Source organism: Xenopus laevis, chromosome 1L (genome assembly GCF_017654675.1).
Source record: "Xenopus laevis strain J_2021 chromosome 1L, Xenopus_laevis_v10.1, whole genome shotgun sequence".
NCBI lineage: Eukaryota > Metazoa > Chordata > Amphibia > Anura > Pipidae > Xenopus > Xenopus laevis.
Genome location: NC_054371.1, coordinates 165,844,984 through 165,865,353, shown reverse-complemented (window position 1 = coordinate 165,865,353; position 20,370 = coordinate 165,844,984). Strand labels below are relative to the sequence as shown.

At 42.1% G+C, this 20,370-nt stretch overlaps 1 protein-coding gene across 1 annotated transcript; it reads left to right on the top strand.

Moving 5' to 3' along the window:
* The first annotated feature begins 4,317 nt into the window (after positions 1–4,317).
* Positions 4,318–17,043, top strand: gstt1.L (glutathione S-transferase theta 1 L homeolog). Its single transcript, NM_001091734.1, has 5 exons — positions 4,318–4,478; positions 9,622–9,709; positions 11,226–11,376; positions 12,748–12,924; positions 16,710–17,043. Exons 1-5 carry the CDS (start codon positions 4,364–4,366, stop codon positions 16,905–16,907), a joined length of 729 nt encoding a protein of 242 aa, NP_001085203.1. The 5' UTR covers positions 4,318–4,363; the 3' UTR covers positions 16,908–17,043.
* The last annotated feature ends 3,327 nt before the right edge of the window (positions 17,044–20,370 follow it).

The following is a 20,370-nucleotide window of genomic DNA, read 5'->3' as shown; positions in this document are numbered from 1 at the left end:
TTGTGCATTGCCCATTTTTAAGAAGAGCTTGAAGGTGTCATAATCTTTTGGAGCAAACATAACTTTTTCAGTAAGAAGTTTTATTACAATCACTGCGCAATGGAGCAAACTATAAAATTCGCAAACCTTCTTCCCCTGTCGGAAGTGGTCGCTAAACAGTTTCCGGGTTCGCAAAGGTGATATTACATTTGCACAAAGGCAAATTTGTTCGCACAGAGGCATAACTTTTCGCATTGTGATTATATTTTCCATTACCGACTTTTATTACATACCCCCAATATAGTTCAAGCATGGTCAGGCAAACTAAGGTACCAGAGGAACTAGTCAGCAAGGAGCGACTAGCTGGGAAATGGGACCAGTGAACTGGCCAAGAGCATTGGCATCAGTGGGCTTTAAATATGGGAATTTCATGCCAGTTCTGATGTACGCATGGGGACATCATTTCTCGTGCACCAAATAAGGACAGCAATGTCATCATGCCATCAACTAACGCAATCTAACATAATCCTTACCAAAGCCTGTTCTGCTAGCAGGTACCCAGTATTTGCTGTGCCTGGCTGCAATAGATTTAACAACTCAAACAGGTGGACTTCTTAGTAGAAAAAATGAAAAGGACATATTTATGTGCAATTATTAACACTACTAATGTTACTACTGTTACTACCATTATGCAAGGAATCGGTTATGTACACAAATTAATAAGCAACGTGTGTACAAATGCAGGCAACAAAAAAAGAGAGAACATTGATTTCTGCAGTTGTGGGCTTTGGCACGTATTCCAATGAGAAATAAAGGTAACATTAATGGAAGGTGTCAAACTGTTAGGCACCGCCCAGTTACTAAGTTGCTCGTTTGCTACTTGCTAACCCCAACTGGTGCTCCTCTTCATCAAAATACATACCTGTTAATTCAAAGAGAAAGAAAGAGCACCCCCCTCTATCAATTCCATTAGCTAGTCTCAAAGGTTACTACAATACTAATTCCACATACAACCAACCACGGAATTTCAAACACAATACCTGTGTGACAACACCAATTTAACCACTTTAGGAGTTAATTCATCAACTTAACTTAACCTAAAGTATCTGATTAAAGTGCTTAGTGTAATTATAAAAGTTCAATGAATCAATATCTGCCAATACTGTAAATAGTGCCATTAAATACTTAAAATGATATTCCCAGGGTAACTGGGAATGTGTCTTCTACAGCTTTGTGGTGTCCATGGGATAGAAAAAAATCAGGCAGTAGTTTATGGGACAACTCCACCTCTCTGTTTTTCCATTTTCCTACTATTCCTCTATAAATTAAGTCGATTTGGAATTAATTTATTCTGTATATCAATTCTTTAAAAAGGTTACTAATTATTCATTATTTTTAAAGACTAATCAATTGGGAATATAATTTTAAGTATTTAATGGCACAGCCAGAAACGGAACTAGAGGGGGGCGGGCCCTGGCGCAGGACGCGCAGCCGGGCCCCCCGCCCCCCTCCGTAAACCCGGAACTGGCCGGGATATGCACGGCGCTTGGACTGCCGGGGGGCCCCGAGGGGGTGCGGGCCCTGGCCTGCTCGCACCCCCTGCTCCACCGGTAGTTCCGCCCCTGGGCACAGCACTTTATATTAATTTTATATTATTAACTCTGTTAATTAACTTTCAATCAACTTTCACATTGGCACTTTATATAAATAACATTTAACTGACTTTTAGAATTAATTAAAAGGCACTATTTACAATATAGGCAGATATTGATTAATCGAACTGTTATAATTGCACTAAGCACTTTAAGGCTAAGGTCAGATGGGCAGATTCGGGGAGATTTAGTAGCCTGGCGACTAATCACCTCTTCTGCTGGGTGACAATCTCCCCGAACTGCCGTCTTACTGCTTGAATGAGCAAACGCCAGCGCAATGCACTTGCTCTCTTCGATTTCCAAAATCGCCCGAAGTTGCCTTGCCTCTCATTCAAGCAGGCGGAAGGCAGGAAAGCATTTTTTCAAATGGGTTTTTTTTTTTGCCTTCCTCTGGATCAACTAGCAGTTAGGCAGGTTCAAATAGAGTTAAAAGGTTTAGCTTGATGGACATTTTGTATTTTTTCATCCTAACTTACTAAGTAATCTATGAGAGGATTCCACATTCTATATATTGAAGCACTAAGTCAAAGAACAGTATACTATTCATATTCAGCAGGGAACACTGAGTAATATCCGGGCTAGTCATCACATATCTGGCCAGTCCTACACTCAACTTTCATCGGATTCATTAAGAATTCTATTGCTTCATTATACATTTTACAAAGGGACTAAGTTTTACCCACAACTTACTTACTGCTTTTAAGTTTAAAAACTCCCAAACTTTGCTGCCCTTTTACTGGCCACCTGTGGGATCACCCGACTATAGCTGGAGGGGTGGGCACTACAACATGGAGCTGGTCACTGCTCCTGTATAAACTATAACAAACAAGGGAAAGTTGTGCTCACCACTAATTTTTAAAAACATTAAGCAGGGGTACAATGAAGTTGTTACCACAAAATTCACATAGAAAAATGCCTTCCCCTTTAAACAAAACAGGGATTGTTTGTCCATGTATTGCAATAAAAGCAGCAAGTACGTTGCGGGTAAAACTTAATCCCTTTATAAAATGTAGCTACAGGTAGCAAAAACAAATTACTGAATATAAAACATTATTGTTGCAGTGTCTTTCATATTTGTAATGGTGTTATTAGAAAGACTGTGTAATGGCCTCACACACAAAATATTTTGCAGCCTGTTAAACCAGGCAGAATAGCTACATACATGTCATTGTGTGATGTGAACATGGTTGTCACCAAGCCAGGGATGGTAATACAGTAACATTGTTATGACCCTGACCCTGAGTTATTTGGCTTTTTTGATTACAATTTTAGCAATGACCCTAGCAACCATACATTGATTTGAAAAGGAGACTGGAATATGAATAGGAGAGGGCCTGAATAGAAAGACTAGTAATAAAAAGTAACAATAACAATACATTTGTAGCCTTACAGAACATTTGTTTATTTAGATGAATTGGTGACCCCCATTTGAAAGCTGGAAAGAATCAGAAGAGAAACTTAAAAGAAAAACTATTTTCCAATTTAGAAGTTCTATAACATACCTAGGCCTAGGGTCAGGGCACTAGGGATGCACTGAATCCAGAATTCGGTTCGGGATTCGGACAGGAATCGGCCTTTTTAAGCAGGATTCGTATTTGGCCGAATCCTTGTGCCTGGCCGAACCAAATCTGAATTTGTATATGTAAATTAGGGGCGGGGAGGGAGATCACAAAACAAGGAAGTAAAAAATGATTTCCCACCCCTAATTTGCATATGAAATTAGGGCTCGGATTACCCATCCCTAATTTGCATACGCAAATTAGGGTTCAGATTAGTTCGGTATTCGGACGAATCTTTCACAAACGATTCTGGGGAATCTAAAAAAGTGGATTCGGTGCATCCCTACAGGGCACACAGGCATATTTGTTTTCCGAAGTCGCCTCATGAATTGAGTTCCAGGCAAGGGAGGCAGTTTAGGGAGATTAGTCGCCCCGAAGAAGAGGAGATATGTCGCCGGGCAACTAATCTCCCCAAATCTGCCTGTGTCCCCTTACCCTAAAATTTAGCGTAAAGGTGAATCACCCCTTTAGAGGGAGGGACAAAAAGTCCAGTGTCTCCTAGCCCTTAGGGAAGACCCACAAGGGAGAATTGTGAATAGTTTGGGCTCTCATTCTGGCCAGCCTTCCTGAAGTCTCCAGAATACTCTGAAACTGAAAATGAAGTAGAAGTGCGGTTCATGTTGAAAGGAAAGGGATGATGTGAGAACATTTAAAACATGTTTAGCAGGGAAGAGCAGATAGAAAAGAAATATTTTCTTTTTTGGTGGATTCTGGGAGTAAAAATGCATTTTTTAGCATTTTTGGGTGAACTCTGAATGACGTGGGACTGATATGGGTCATGGTGTCACAGGACATGGACAAAATCTGGTGTGGGCATGTATACAAATAATTGTGTCACTAATATGTCCAGTATTGATGCCTCAAGAAGATTCTTATGCAATGACAGTGACTTGTCCCTCTTTCCTATCTCTGTATGTTCCCTGATAGCAACACACCTTTGCCCCATAAGCAGCGAAGCCCAATATTGCAACACTGACCTCTGTTCCAACACTACAGAGAAGTCTCGTGAGCTAAATGCATAGAAGGAGGCGGGAGATCAAAATAGCAGCGAGTGACGGGGGGGGGGGGAGAGAGAGAGGCGGGTATATAAGAGTTACTAGAAGTTGCATATTACTCCCCATTGCCATATTCCGCAGTGTTCCCAGCGGGCTTCCAGCTGACTAGTCGCACGCGATGGCCGATCTCACACTCTACCTGGATCTGATGTCCCAGCCCTGTCGCTCCGTCTATATTTTCGCTAAAGCCAATAAGATCCCGTTTAACAACCATCAAGTGCGGCTCTTTAAAGGTCAGACGGTGGGACGGGTTCGGTGGGGGGATAATTGTGTGTTATACACTTATGACAGTTGCTAGACCGCATAGGACAGTCACTTTAGGGATCCCATGGGATTGAATTATGTTTCGCGAACATGATGAAACTGCCCCTCTGCGGCCCCTATACTTCCTTCAGCTTTTGCCATTGCAATCTGTGCCTCCGCCATAGATACTCCTCTGCTTACTGCTGAGACCTGGGAGAGGCAGGCGTGTCACGTGTTCAATAAATGATTTCCCCATTCAGTGATCAATCTGCCCCAGCGCCATTATTAGAGTGGTGTGAGTCCTGGTGAAGTTTGTTGGATAAACTTTATAAGCTGCACAGTCTAAAGTCATTCAGAGACCTCCTCTGTATAGTAGTGTTACCAGATCTTAAAGGGATCCTGTCATCGGAAAACATGGTTTTTTTTTTTTTTTGTTTTTTTTTAAATGCATCAGTTAATAGTGCTACTCCAGCAGAATTCTGCACTGAAATCCATTTCTCAAAAGAGCAAACAGATTTTTTTTAAATCAATTTTGAAATCTGACATGGGGCTGGACATTTTGTCAATTTCCCAGCTGCCCCTGGTCATGTGACTTGTGCCTGCACTTTAGGAGAGAAATGCTTTCTGGCAGGCTGCTGTTTTTCCTTCTCAATGTAACTGAATGTGTCTCAGTGGAACAAGGGTTTTTACTATTGAGTGCTGTTCTTAGATCTACCAGGGAGCTGTTATCTTGTGTTAGGGAGCTGCTATCTGGTTACCTTCCCATTGTTCTTTTGTTTGGCTGCTGGCGGGGGCAGAGCCGGGCCAACCCGGCCAGGCGCCCTAGGCAACCTGGCCCGGCGCGCATGCACGAAAATACGCACCGGCGCATGCGCGGAAATACGCACATGCGCGAAACTTCTCGCCGGAGCGCATTTAAAACCGAAATTACCAACGCCAGTCAGGGAGACACAGGACCGGACACGGGGTAGGCGACAGAGCAGGTATGTGCCTGGCGCCCCCTCAGCTTTGCGCCCTAGGCACGTGCCTACTCTGCCTACCCCCTAGTTCCAGCCCTGGGCAGGGGGAAAGGGAGGGGGGCGATATCACTCCAACTTGCAGTACAGAGTGATTGAAGTTTATCAGAGCACAAGTCACATGACTTGGGGCAGCTGGGAAATTGACTATGTTTAGCCCCATGTCAGATTTCAAAATTGAATATAAAAAAAATCTGTTTGCTCTTTTGATAAATGGATTTCAGTGCAGAATTTTGCTGGAGCAGCACTATTAACTGATTAAAATTAAAAAAATTTTTTTTCCCATGACCGTATCCCTTTAAGAATTCAGGGACACCCTAGAAACTTCAGCTAGAATCGCTGCACAGGTTGTCATTTAACTTTAAAGGAGTTGCTCAACTTTAAATGAACCTTTAGAATGTTGTACACAGTTGTATTCTCAGACATTTTGGTTTTCATTTCTGATTAATTGAGCCATGTAGCGCTTTCTTCAGCAGCTCTCCGGTTTGCGGTTTCGGCAATCTGGTTGCTAAGGTACATATTACTCTAGCAACCATGTATTGGTTTGAATAAGAAACTGGCAAATAAATATAAGGCCTGAATAGAAAGAAGACTAAGAAAAAGTTGCAACAACATTAAATTTGTAGCCTTACAGAGCATTTGTTTTTAGGTGGGGTCCAGATTTGAAAGCTGGCAAGAGTCAGAAGAAGGCAAATAATTAAACTATAAATAAACCATGAAAACCAATTTAAAAGTTAGAGGTGAACCACTCCTTTAAACACAGTTAATGCAGCCCCGCAACATGTTTTTTTTTTTTTTTTTTTTTTTTTAGATGTGCCCCTGAATTCTCAAGAGATTTGATATTTCTACTATAGAGACACCCAAGTCCTCCAGCCTACCACTCAGGGCAGCCATTAGAAAATCGCAATAACATTTTCAGGGCCCCCGAGCCTCACCCCAGATCCCGTCCACTCTACATCACAGTAAAAAGACCGCAGACATCAGTGCTAAAAAAGGTAACCCCCCCCCCCAACACACACACACAAGCTATAAAAAGCTATTGGTGACCAGGGCACCCCTATAAGTTAAAAAACAAAAAATTGGCACCAGGGTCCCCCTTACAAGTTAAAAAAAAATTTGGGCTCCAAAGGATATTTTTAAAAAATATTAAAAACAAAACAAAAACATTTGCACCATTGTGACTTTGGGTCTTTTTGCCGCTTCGGGACTTCAGCTGTTCGACACTTCTGCATTCGAGACGTTGGCTTTTCGGCACTATACATTCAGGACTTCGAAGGAGGCGGCACGGCTTTGGCACGGAGCCCCTTCAGGCCCGGGCCCGGTACACTCGTACCCCCTGTTCCACCCTGATGGCGGCCCCACTTAACTACCACTAGACACAAGGCTAAATGCAGTAAAGCTAAGGGGCGAGAGGTTGCCCCAGTCTTTGGTGATAGGTGTATGATCCCACTGTGCTGCACATACACTGGACGGGTGAGAGGAAGGGGTGGCTGGAGCACCGATACACTAGTGGGTGATTAATTAATTATATGGCACGTGGGATATTTCGCTAGCTGCTTTATGGGATCAGCATCTCACTGAAAATAGCCCTTTGCTGCCTTCCTTTGAATTATCAGTGTGCCATAAGCATAAATGTCGCATGTAAAGTTTTCTCATGCATGTGCCCACCTCCAGAGGCTCCCACTGATTTTAATGGGAAATATGTGGAAGTGCAGGTAGGAGTATTTCTTCTCAAATATACTCCGGTGACTATATTTGTGTGGAATAGTGCTCATATCTGGTGTGTGTGTGACCTATGGCACATTAGGCCTAATAGACCTGTGGCCGTTAACCTCCCCTCCTTTGCGAGAGCAAACTAGAACATTTAATGACATCAAGACAGAACCCCAAAAAGGAAACAATGGCATTACAACTGGAATTAATGGGAAGCAGTATAGATTTTTAGCATTATATCACCGGGCTATTAAACAGCTCTTTGAAGGGATTATTGCTATAATGCTTGCAATCTGGTAAATTGCTTTGTTTTTTAGGAGAGGTGCTACTAAGGATATGCTTGAATTTCCAAATATAATTGCAGCAGTAACACAGGTTGCAGAACAAGCTGCTGCAGGTTAGGCAGCAGGCTGGCACTGTAGCAATGCATGGGCTTGTTCGCACTGTATCCCCTTTGACATTTGCATAAAATATTTATATCTGAACCAGACCTGCTAGCCTCTGTTGACGTCAGATGGGGTTGAAGAAGAGTGGTGACATCTCCGGGGTTGGCTGGGACAGAACTGTTACATCAACAGGGGCTGGCTGTTTAGAAAAAATAGACAGTTACTCATGTGCAGTGTGCTTTCTCAGCCGAAACCTGCCTGACCACTTTAAAACCTGCAGGACCAGGCTGGCCCACGCATCTCTACCTGCTCAGGTTTCTACTTCTTTCTTTTTAGAACAGATGGCAAATAGTAAATTACAAGCTTTATGTTAAACTATAAGTGATATAGAAAGAGGACACAAACTTTACAAAATATAATACAAAGCACAAAAGGCTCCTCCCAACAGAACCACATATACTCAAGACAGGTTGGATGCTAAATTACAGTAATTGCTTTATTATACCACATTCTATCAGATCCAAAACACACAGATCAGTGAATGATGCATAGTAATATATAACACCAAAAAGTGTTACAGGCTTATAAAACCAGCACACCGGCTAGCAAGGGGGGGGGGGGGGTTGGAGAATACAACAAGAAGACAACAGTCTGTACATAAACTATGTACAGGTATGGGAGATATTATTAATTGAAAACCAGTTGTCCAGTATATGGAATGCCATTTCCCATAGAGTCCATATTAAAGGACAAGGGCAAAGGTGGTTGGCAGTTTGTTAAACACTTCCCCTGATTGAGACAGCTGACCTTAAATGCCCGGCAAGCAATAATCTTCAAAACGCACACTATCCTGCCGCTGAGATCGGTTGCTGCTGCCCTGGGGCTGTGACTGTGCACAGTAGATTAAAATTGGAACTTTGACATTAAAGGAGAAGGAAACCTAGTCGGTGCAAAAACCCTCCCCCCCCCCCTCCTGTGTGTTGCCCACCCTCCCTCTTCCCCCCTGGCCTACCCGTCCCGCTGGGCAAATGCCCCTAACTTGTTACTTACCCTTCTGCGTAGGTCCAGTCTACGGAGTTCACCAACACCATCTTCTTCCAAGCGATCTTCTTCCTGCTTTGACCGGCGCATGCGCCGTAGGAGCATTTCGCCGGTACGATCTACTGCGCATGCACCAAAAGTCACGAAGAAACTTCGTGATTTTTGGCGCAGTAGATCGGGTACCGGCGAAATGCTCCTACGGCGCATGCGCCAAAATGCCGTTCAAAGCAGGAATAAGATCGCGTGGAAGAAGATGGTGCCTGTGAACTCCGTGGACTGGACCTGCGCAGAAGGGTAAGTAACAAGTTAGGGGCATTTGCCCAGCGGGACGGGTAGGCCAGGGGGGAGGGTGGGCAACACACAGGAGGGGGGGAGGGTTTTTGCGCCAACTAGGTTTTCTTCTCCTTTAAATGCCAAACTTTTGCACTGCTTCAAATGCACCCAGCTCAGGGCAGCAGGAAGGAAACAATATGGTGTTGCAGTGTTCACTAAAACAGTATCGCATATATTTTTGGCAAAGCGGAAAACCAGGCCAGGATCTAAGGTGAGCAAATATTATCACTAGTGGGTGCAGTCAACTGACATCCTGTGATAAAGCCTTTCCTTGCACTTTAAGTATTTATTTTTTAAATTTTTGCTTTTTTCCTGTAGTAATAAAACCGTGCTAAATATTTGATGGTAATGTTTTTTTTTAGTAAACTCAAATTATGGTGGTGCAAAATACAAGACCCGTTATCCAGAAAAAAACATGCCCCAATCATTTCTGGATTATAGATCTGTATTGGAACATCTTGTATATTATCTCTGGCTATATTTTTATAGCTTTATATCATTTAAGCCTCTGTAGAGAGTCATGTTTCTACAGGTGATATTATAGCAGAGTAGATATATTACTGTATTCACCATGCCTATGAACTATTTTGTGTTTCATTCGTGAGTCACTCAAGCACAACTTTGTTTTTGTGATCTTTCTGCAGGGGACCACTTTAGTGAGGAATTTGGGAAAGTGAATGTGCTACGCAAAGTACCTGCTCTAAAAGATGGTGACTTCTTAATGGCTGAAAGGTGAGTAAAGGGATAGAATACCAAAAGTTCTTGTAGCTAACAACATAAGCTTTGTTTGTATTTTTTGAATAAGTTGGTCATTAATTGATGTTGAATGTTATCAGTACATAAGGTCCAGTAACACAGGCCAGTAGAAAAAAGGGTCTGCTAATGAATGTTGTACTATTGGCTAGCTGTCAGCATTCCAATTGCCCAGTGCATCTGTGTGTGGAAGGTCAAGGTCAACATGAATTGATAGGGTGCACATTTCCATATTGCTTCTGTGGAAACTGTGCTGATTTGGCCCAAAAGCCTTCAGATTAGATTGGCACAGTTGGACTATCTGCGAACATGGGCAAATCACAGAGAAACCTGCACATGTATGGCCGTTCAGTTCTGTCCAACTCTGGGATCCCCAACCTTTAAAAACCCTGAGCAACATTCAGAAGTAAAAGGAGTTGGGGAGCAACACAAGCATGAAAAATGTTCCTGGGCTGCCACATTAAGGGCTGTGATTGGCCATTTGGTAGCCCCTATGTGGATTGTAAACCTACATTGAGGCTCTGTTTGGCAGTGCACCTGGTTTTTATACAACCAAAACTTGCCTCCAAGCCTGGAATTCAAAAATTAAGCCTGCTTTGAGGCCACTGGGAGCAACATCCAAGGGGTTGGAGAGCAACATGTTGCTTGCGAGCTACTGGTTGGGAATCACTGGTCCAACTGTTTCAGTCATGCCAAAGTCTGCAGTGCGATACTACTTATATGCTGTATATAATCAGATTTATCTGGTTTCTTTCTTAATCCTGTTAAACTGGCATCTACATTTGGCAACCATGATTTCCAACAGTGATTGAAATTCCAATTGCAGATAGAAGTCTTCTATCAGTCTTATTAAAGAAGAACTAAAACTTAACTAAAGAAGTAGGCAGAAATGTTATAGATTATGTCTTGGGGTTCTGTTCCAGCCCAAGGCAACCACAGCCGGTTAGCAGTAAAGATCTGTGCCTGTAAAGATGCTTCTGTAACTCCCCATCTTCTCTTCTGCTGATTCACTGCACATGCTCTGTACTCCTATCAGTTACCTGAGTGTAGGGACCGACACAATATACACTATGTACAGAATATAAATGTAATGATATACGGGTGAGTAGTAAATAATTCAAATTATTGGTACACAGGAGCTCAGAAACCATCACAATAAGCATCCGAATTTCATAAACAGCCCTTTAGCATCAGCTTATGTGACAGACCAGCCTCACTTTCTGCTTGATCGTTCATGATGATTCATAAGCTTAGCTTCTCAACAGCTGCTCACAACACACTGAGCATGTGCATGTCACAGACACTCCTAACAAAATCCAAGATGGGGAAACTCCTGTGGCAACTTTGAAGGCACGGATGATTACTACTATAGATATACTGAACCCTTAGGTTGGTTCAGTACATTTAATCTATAAAATATGGCATTTCAAAACACTCATTTTTAGGGTTTAGTTCTACATTAAGAAAAAAGAAACCGTATTTGCATTTTTTACAGCACTGCAATGCTGCTTTACATGGCACGCAAGTATAAAACCCCGGATCACTGGTACCCATCAGATTTACAGAAGTGTGCCCGTGTTGATGAATACCTTGCTTGGCAGCACACTAACACCCGACCCCATGGTTCCAAGGTCTTCTGGGTCAAGGTAATGCTACTTTACATTTTGTAGCAGCTTCTGTACAGACATAATATAGGCTTGTATGGCTTTTGGGCATAGAAATTAATCCAGAAAATAAATATTTTATTTATTAAATGTTTTTCTTTCTTTAATAAATATTATAAGAACATTATAAATAGAACAAAGAAAATGGTATGTAAATGCAGGGACATTAAGTGCATTTACTCAAAGTAAAGCTGAGCTGTGGAAGGCAAAGCAGAGAAGGGCAGTCACGTCCCTCCGATACTGTTGGATGTGCACATACCTATGTAACAATCATTCACTTTTCAATCTGATTATTGTAACCATTCATTCAATGCAAAGAAACAAGTAAGGGTAGACTCGTTAATACCTTAGGGCTCATTCAATCCTCTGCTGCAGTTTAACTCCATGGGAAACTTGCATACTTAGATTAATATATGACACTTCTCTTTGCCCCCTATCCATTCTTCATTCTAAAAGTATTGGGGGGGGGGGGGCAGCTCTGTGTATACCAGCAATGCTGTAGTATAAAGTGTTTTGAACGTAGATTATAGATACTTCAAATATCTGAAGCATAACAAGTTGTGGTGCATACATTTTTTATTCTTATGGAAGGACAAGCAAGGTGGCCAATAAGCTTACAGTTCCCACCAATAGCCAATAAGCTTACAGTTCCTGTACAGGTGGTTTGTCACAATTAGTGAAGTGCTAATTAACTCTTCTGTGATAAGGAGAGTCTCTCAAGCAGTGTCGGACTGGGACACCAGGGGCCCACCAAATGTTTTTAGACCAGGGGCCCACCCTCCGTACTATTTTCTTCCTCTCCTCACTCAACCTCTATTCTACTAGTCTCTTTTCTTTACATACTATAATCTATTATTGCACCTATTTAGCCACTTTGTTCTCATATAAATAGGGAATGGCCATGAAATAAGACAAAAGTTTAGCAGCATAAGGGCCCACTGACACCTGGGCCCACTGGGAGTTTTCCTGGTATCCCGATGGGCCAGTCCAACACTTCTCTCAAGTAGGGATGCACCGAATACAGGATTCGGTTCGGGATTTAGCCTTTTTCAGCATGATTCCGATTAGGCTGAATCCTTGTGCCTGGCCGAACCAAAACCTGAATTTGTATATGTAAATTAGGGTTGGGTAGGGAAATCAAGTGATTTTTCGTCACAAAAGATTTTTTTTTTTTTTCCTGACCCTAATTTGAATATGCAAATTAGGATTCAGTTCGGTATTAGGCCGAATCTTTCACCAAGGATTCGGCCGAATCCCAAATAGTGGATTCAGTGCATCCCTACTCTCAAGACAGCCATAGAAACCAAAGAGCCTAACATTGTTATATACTTTATATTTTTTTCTGTTTGTCAGTGCTTGACACCACTAATACTGGGCCAAGAAGCTCCTGCTGAAAAAGTGGATGCAGTAGTGACAGAGTTCAACACCAGCATGAAAAATCTGGAAGAGAAATTCCTGGGGGACAAACTCTTCATTGCTGGGGATGAGATCTCTGTGGCAGACCTGGTGGCCATTGTGGAGATTATGCAGGTAACAATGCAGTTTAAACCTGCTGATGAACCTTTTTTGTTTTTTGCAACCAGAGGAAGCAGTCGCAGGGGGGCCGGGGGTACAAGGGGCCTGGCAGGGCCTGCTTCCTCAATAGTATGCGCAACCAGTTCGGGGGATGGGGCTGCCAGTGGCGGGCCAATGGGGCCCGCAACCCAGGAGAGCAGTTAATTATCCAGACCACTGGGTACTCCCGTGCAGTGACAGGGAATTCATGGAGGTGCCGGAACCCACGCAGCTCTCTCCTGAAGCAGTCAGACTCAACAACTTCCTGATTGGCTGTGGGTAGCCAATGATAATTTGGCTGCTAATCTCTGTCCAATCAGAGTCTTGGAGCAGGAGTCCCGATAAGCCTGCAGTTTTAGCTTATTTCCCGTAGGCAGAGGGGCAGAACAGCCTAAGAAAAATCTATGGTACAGCTGTAGGTAAGCCATTAACCCCTCATTCTATAATCCCAGAACAAAGCATTGGTAACGCAGAGTAATTAGAAACCTGTTGAGAAATGTCTGGCAGTGCGTGCCTGGAAGTTAGTCATCACTCTATGTGACAGTAAGGTACTGGCTGCACTGCTTTCTGAACACGCTCTGTAATTGCACTTGTTGCTCTGTGTTAGTGTGGCAGCGTCACTGCTTCTCCAGGGGGTCCTGTAGAAATTTAGCAGCGGCTTCCCCTCAAGCCTGAGTAATTTAAACCCATCTAGCCGCTCCCCTTACCCTCCCTTCTACATCCATTTCTCTCTAACCCCTCTTAAGGTGGCCATACACGGGCCGATAAAAGCTGCCGACAGACCGACGGGCTTCCCCGATCGAGATGTTGCCGAAAGTTGGCCAGATCTTGATCGGATGGGACTAAAAATCCCGTCGGATCGCGGCCGCATCTGTTCATTGATGCGGTCCCGCGATCCGACCGCCCGCTCCCATTCGTTAGGATCCGATCGTTGGGCCATAGGGCCCACGATCGGATCAGCCTGATATTGCCCACATCAAGGTGGGCATATCGGAGAGAGATCCGCTCGTTTAGCAACATCGCCAAACGAGCGGATCTCTCCGTGTATGGCCACCTTTACTCCTGTCTCTGGTACTTGACTTGTGTGACATGTACTTATCGGAGGTCAGCGACCTGGATTGATGTGCTGTCAGCCTTTGCGGAACTACAGGGGGTTCATCATTCTTAGAAGGAGATTTGTGCTTTAGTTAAAGTTAAAAGAAATGTCTAGCTATCAATATATTTAAAATTTCTAGCATAGTGGGCATGGTCTAAACTCTACAGGAGGCTACTAAAAAATGCCTTACCCTTTAAACAACACAGGGATTGTTTGTCCATATATTGCAATATATTTAAGCTGGCCAACTACGTCAAAGTCATCCCATATCTGGCCAGTCCTACGCTTAATTTTCATCTGATTCATTAAGAATTCAATTTCTTAATTATACATTTTACAAAGGGACTAAGTTTTACCTGCAACTTACTAGCTGCTTTCAAAGTAAAACTCCCAAACTTGGCTGCCCTTTTATTAGACACCAGTGGGATCACCTGACTATAGCTGGGAAGGGTGGGAGCTACAACATGGAGCTGGTCACTGCTCCTGTATAACTATAACAAACAAGGGAAAGTTGTGCTCACCACTATTTTTTAAAACTATTGCAATATATGGACAAACAATCCCTGTGTTGTTTAAAGGGTAAGGCATTTTTTAGTAGCAGTATGCACAAAATGTCGCTGTCTTAAATATATTGATAATGGGTTGAGTGCAGAGGACCTCTTGTAGTTGACTATATGTATTTTGTGGTCACACCCTCATTGCACCCCCGCCTAATGGTTTTAAAAAATAGTGGTGAGCACAATTTTTCCTTGTTTGCTAAACTCTACAGGAACAGTCCCCTAAGTTTGCTTATAGTCTGTACAGAGAGATACTATAAACTATGGCAGCATAGGTATTCCCCTGTACTAAGCACAATTCAGCAGGAACAGTCCCCTAAGTTTGCACATAGTCTGTACAGAGAGATACAATAAAACTATGGCAGCATAGGTATTCCCTTGTACTAAGCACAATTCAGCAGGAACTACCAGGGGTGCAGCAGCAGCAGCTGCTTTTTTGTGCCGATTCCTGTTACAGCTTACAAATACACAATAGCAAACCCTGTGTGCCCATCCTGTACCAGGGCCCACCCGCGAGTAGTTACACCACTGACAGTGCTGGCAATCCAGACCTCTGCAGGGCTCCAGAGTGCCTCGCTGCCTTAGGTGACATCCATGCAGCTATCCAACTTGTCCAATGGAAGGCAGGGAAAAGGGGCCTGTATAAGTTTAACTGTCCAGGACTCTGCTGACAAGCAGGACAAATAGTGGTTCACTACTCTACTCTGCAGATTCCCCCCTCCTCCCCTACAACACTATCAGCATAGAAAGAATTCCGGGTCAGTAAGGATACAAATCACATTTATTGCACTGCCATGTGGTGGTTTAACCCTTTCCTTGCCTTAATTTGCAAAGTTGCAATATACACATGTAATTGCCACTGTGCCATCCTTCTATCGTTCTGGGGTTTTTATATGTGAAGTTGACACTTTGCCATCCTTCTATAGTACTGGGGTATTTATATATGGAATTGCTACTGTGCCAAACCCTGAGTGTCTCAAGCTTTCTTTCTATTGCAAATAACCAGTACTGGCACCCAGATAGTATGAGATTCTGTGCATACTGCTACTGAAAAATGCCTTACCCTTTAAACAAAACAGGGATTGTTTGTCCATATATTGCCCATATATTGCAATATATTTAAGATGGGCAACTACGTCAAAGTCATCCCATATCTGGCTAGTCCTATGCTTCAAAATGAATCAGTTAATAGTGCTGCTCCAGCAGAATTCTGCACTGAAATCCATTTCTCAAAAGAGCAAACAGATTTTTTTATATTTAATTTTGAAATCTGACATGGGGCTAGACATACTGTCAATTTCCCAGCTGCCCCAAGTCATGTGACTTGTGCTCTGATAAACTTCAATCACTCTTTACTGCTGTACTGCAAGTTGGAGTGATATCACCCCCTCCCCAGCAGCCAAACAAAAGAACAATGGGAAGGTAACCAGATAACAGCTCCCTAACACAAGATAACAGCTGCCTGGTAGATCTAAGAACAACACTCAATAGTAAAAACCCATGTCCCACTGAGACACATTCAGTTACATTGAGAAGGAAAAACAGCAGCCTGCCAGAAAGCATTTCTCTCCTAAAGTACAGGCTCAAGTCACATGACCTGGGGCAGCTGGGAAATTGACAAAATGTCTAGCCCCATGTCAGATTTAAAAACTGAATATACAAAAATCTGTTTTTGCTCTTTTGAGAAATGGATTTCAGTGCAGAATTCTGCTGGAGTAGCACTATTAACTGATGCGTTTTGAAAAAAACATGTTTTCCGATGACAGGATCCCTTTAAGAATTCTATTGCTTCTATCTCTATCTCTATCTCGGCACAAGAGACTTAACGTCCAGGTTTTATGCTTATATAAGGATTAGCTTGATTCTTTACAGCGAACCTTGCTGCACCTAGGATTATTTCAGCACTGTACAACTTGAAGCTGAATCTGTTATTCCTGATATCTCTAATTGGTCACAGATTAAATGTAACTCAAAACAGAAACATAATTAGATTCCCCATGATGAACATTGAAAGGAGTACTAGAGAAATGAATAATCAGTGGAGGTTAACTAAATGTAAAATGTGCACTAACACAATGCTTCTGCCTGATCTCCTTTCTATTTCATAGGTAATGGCAGGTGACATAAACCCATTTGATGACAGACCAAAACTGGCAGCCTGGAAGAAGCGGGTGGTAGAGGCATTGGGTGAAGAGCTCTTTATGGAGGCACACAAGGAGATCCTTAATAGTAAGCAAATGGCAAGTGAACCTCTACCCCCTGAACTTCTGGAGTTTCTGAAATGCAAGTTACAAGCCATGAAGTGAATATGGTGTCCCTTGAAGAGATGAATTTGCCCTGAGTCAGAGCTCCTCGTCAGTATGTTTTTGTTGTAACCCTCTTCTGTCTCAACATTCCAACTTGACCCTCCCTTTCAATAAATAATTTAAAAAAAAAAAAAAAAAAAAAAACTCTCTAATCTGTTGTCGTGTTATGTAAGTTAGAAGAGCATGTGCTATTGATACAAGTTGTTTGTCAGATTCACTCATCACTTTCCAGAACATCTGCCTTCATAGAAAGCATGCATGACACTGTGCTGAGTTGCAGTAGTGATGTCAAATACAATGATCAATATCGGGCCCACCATCAGGAATCATTGGGCCCTGTACCACTAAGTTAGCAGGGCCCTGACCCCCCCCGACAACCAATAAGTAGAATTGTGTCCCAATCCCTTACTTACCCAGACCATAGTCCATTGTAACAAAACTGGCACCTACAGTTTGTTCCTAGCCTGCTCACTCATACAAGCCTTTCCCCCTTTGAGACCCCATGTCTCCTGGGGGCCCTGTTCAATATAGTGCACTAAATATGGGTCCCCCATAATGCTATGCATAGCCCAGTACAGAAAAGGGCTCTGTAATAAATATTATTTATATTCATCTGCAAGGAGTTTGTTTCTGGTGTCTGTGTGGGTTTCCTCCCACGCTCCAAAACATATGGGCAACTGGTTCCTGATAAAATTGACCACAGTTTGTGATGTTATTCGGATTTTAAGTTCCAGTGGGGCAGGGACTGATGTGAATGCTGTTTAATCTCTACAAATATGTCAGAGCTATTTAAATAAAGATTAATAACATGCAAATATCTCCATGAACTAGCAGCAACAAGGAGCTCCCCAGAGAGAGATATAATAGCATGGAAACATGAGCCAAGCCAACCTGTGTCCAAGTTGTGCTCCACAGCTGTCGCTGAACTATCCAGAACTGTTCATTGTCAAGGGAATTCATATCACACAAATTTAACCATTGAATTACTGTGCTTCTTGCTATCATTTTGGACAAATTAAATTTAAGTCTGAAAAAAAATATTGCTTAAATTGCTGTATTTTATATAGTAAACGGGCCAATTTATCACAACCACAATTTTGTTGTGATTTTTTTTTTTTGTTGTGTTTTTCCCTTGAGATTTTGCATGACGTTCCAGTTGTAGCTTTAGTAGGTAATAAACACATGTAGTAATTGTTCCTGTATTTACACTATGTCTACTAAGAGACGTGGTAAATCTAGACAAATATTATTACGAGTGAAGGGGACTGATAAATGTATTCCTCATTTATATTGCATTCCCCTAAAGTTTGGCCATAGAAGGGTCCCTTAGTTATACAGGAGCTAGGCTCCTCTTCCTGGGTCAAAGCCTGACCCCTAGAGTGCAAGTTTAGCCACTAGATGGCAGTGTTCAATAATACATAAGCTGAGCACGTGCTCAGGGTCCATTTTGCCAGTCCCCTTACCTGAGCACTAACGGTGGGAATGTAATAAAGAGCCAATAACGGAAAAATAATGCAATGCAATTCATTGACCACTTTTGAAAGTGTAAGAAAGACTGAAAATGTTATAGTTTGCACCAGTGTGCATGCATGTAATAAAACTTACTGAAAAAGTTATTTGTTTCAAAAGATTGACACCTTCAAGCACTTCTTAAAACTAAACAATGCTCAATTAAAATTCACAATGCAATAAGTCTAATGAAGAATATTACAATGCAAAATGCAAATCTTTATTCTTATTTGTGCAAAGTGTTTTTCCTTTGCAACTTTTATTACATTTCCCCCTAAAAATCTCAAAGAAAAATGGCTTTTTATTTTAGCCAGCAGCAGTATACGTAAAGGAGACGCGTGCGTCTTCTGTCTACCCCTAGTTTCCCTGATGTTGGCAGGCATTTTAACCGTGTCAAATGAGGTGGGCTTTTGTAAACTTGGCATGGTATTTTGGGACATGGCTGCAAAGTACGTGTGAACAAAATGTTGTTGCTGTGCTTAATGGTTTATGGTGCCCCCATTTTTTAGGTTTTCCAATGTTAGAAGGTATGTATATCACATCACACAGATAGCTTATTCATTCTCATCAGATACATAAGGAAGGTAAATGAGAGTTCCTTCACAGGATTATTTTACCATTCATGTCCAGTGTAACCTGATAATTCACTGATGTCATAAAGGAATGGGTCCACCAATGTGGTTGTCAAAGGTCTGGATCCAAGTTGCAGTACACATAAGAAACTGTCTGTGATACAGTGGAAAATTCCAACTCACACTGAACACCAGCCCAAAAATGGGACATTTTTCTTATGCCAGGTTAAGGGTAAACTTGACTACTGATCTACAGAACTCAGAACACATCGCTCCTAAATACAGTTAAGGGAAACAATTTAATAGAAAAATTACAGTCTACCTTTAGGAAAACATTAATTTAGTCCTGACAACTACTGCTCAATGCCTTTACTGTGTGCACCTTTCCCCTCCAATTTGTGCCTGTATGCCAGCCACCAACACAATTAGACTGTAAGCTGTTCAGGGCAGAGACTACCTTGCTACTGTGTCTCTTACAACATATCTTTGTCCTTAGATGAGCTCTGTGTATTGTGTATATTTATTGTATACTAGACATTAAGCCCGTTAAATTAACGGGCGCTAGAACGGGCCGCCAGAGACGGTCCGTGGGGCACATGCGCAGTAGCGCAATCCCACGGACACAGGGACTGGACGCAGAGACACTTCAACTTTATTATATAGGATATGTGACTTGTCCTCCCTGTGTGTACTTATTGTACTTTTATGCATTGTACATTGCTGCGGATCCTTAACATCGCTTTAAAAATAAAGTTATACGTACACACAGTGATTATATCATTCCAGATCTAATCATTGCATCATCTATATAAATGGTATGCTGAAAACATCTCACTGGAACAATATGTAGCCTGAAGCTAAAACTTACATACATTTCAGCCTGCGCTCCTTGCAGTAGAAATGTTTTAAATAAGGACTAATATTCACAATTTTAATACTAATAGACAGATTATTGTACTCTCAGCCTGTACATCTGCTTGCTATAAAGAAACTGGAAGCCAAACACTGCTGCCATCTAGTGATTCAGCCAGAGGACTGATGTGCTTGTGAGACACAAATTCATTTTGCATTGTCGGATCATCTCACTCTCACCTATTTCTGAAAATGAAAATCTGGTGTTTTTTCACCAAAAATGAAAATTTAGCATGGCATAATTTACAAAAATGTGAGTATGACAAATTTTAGTGTATTAAATCTACACTAGATTGTGGCACACACTGGTATCTTTTTGGCAAGCAAAGTTTCTCCACTGTCTGTTTATCAAGAGCACAAGAATTCTTTTTTACCCAAATGAGTTTTACCAGGTTCAGGTTGTCATACTACTATTATAAAGACAGAGGAGCCATTTTTGCATTTTCTACATTATAGCCTCCATGCTCATA

Excerpts from the sequence above, each read along its gene's own strand:
- gstt1.L (NM_001091734.1), top strand. The coding sequence starts at position 4,364 with ATGGCCGATCTCACACTCTACCTGGATCTGATGTCCCAGCCCTGTCGC. Across the intron at positions 4,479-9,621 it reads TCAAGTGCGGCTCTTTAAAG|GGGACCACTTTAGTGAGGAA; the intron begins GTCAGACGGTGG and ends ATCTTTCTGCAG. Across the intron at positions 12,925-16,709 it reads CCATTGTGGAGATTATGCAG|GTAATGGCAGGTGACATAAA; the intron begins GTAACAATGCAG and ends TCTATTTCATAG.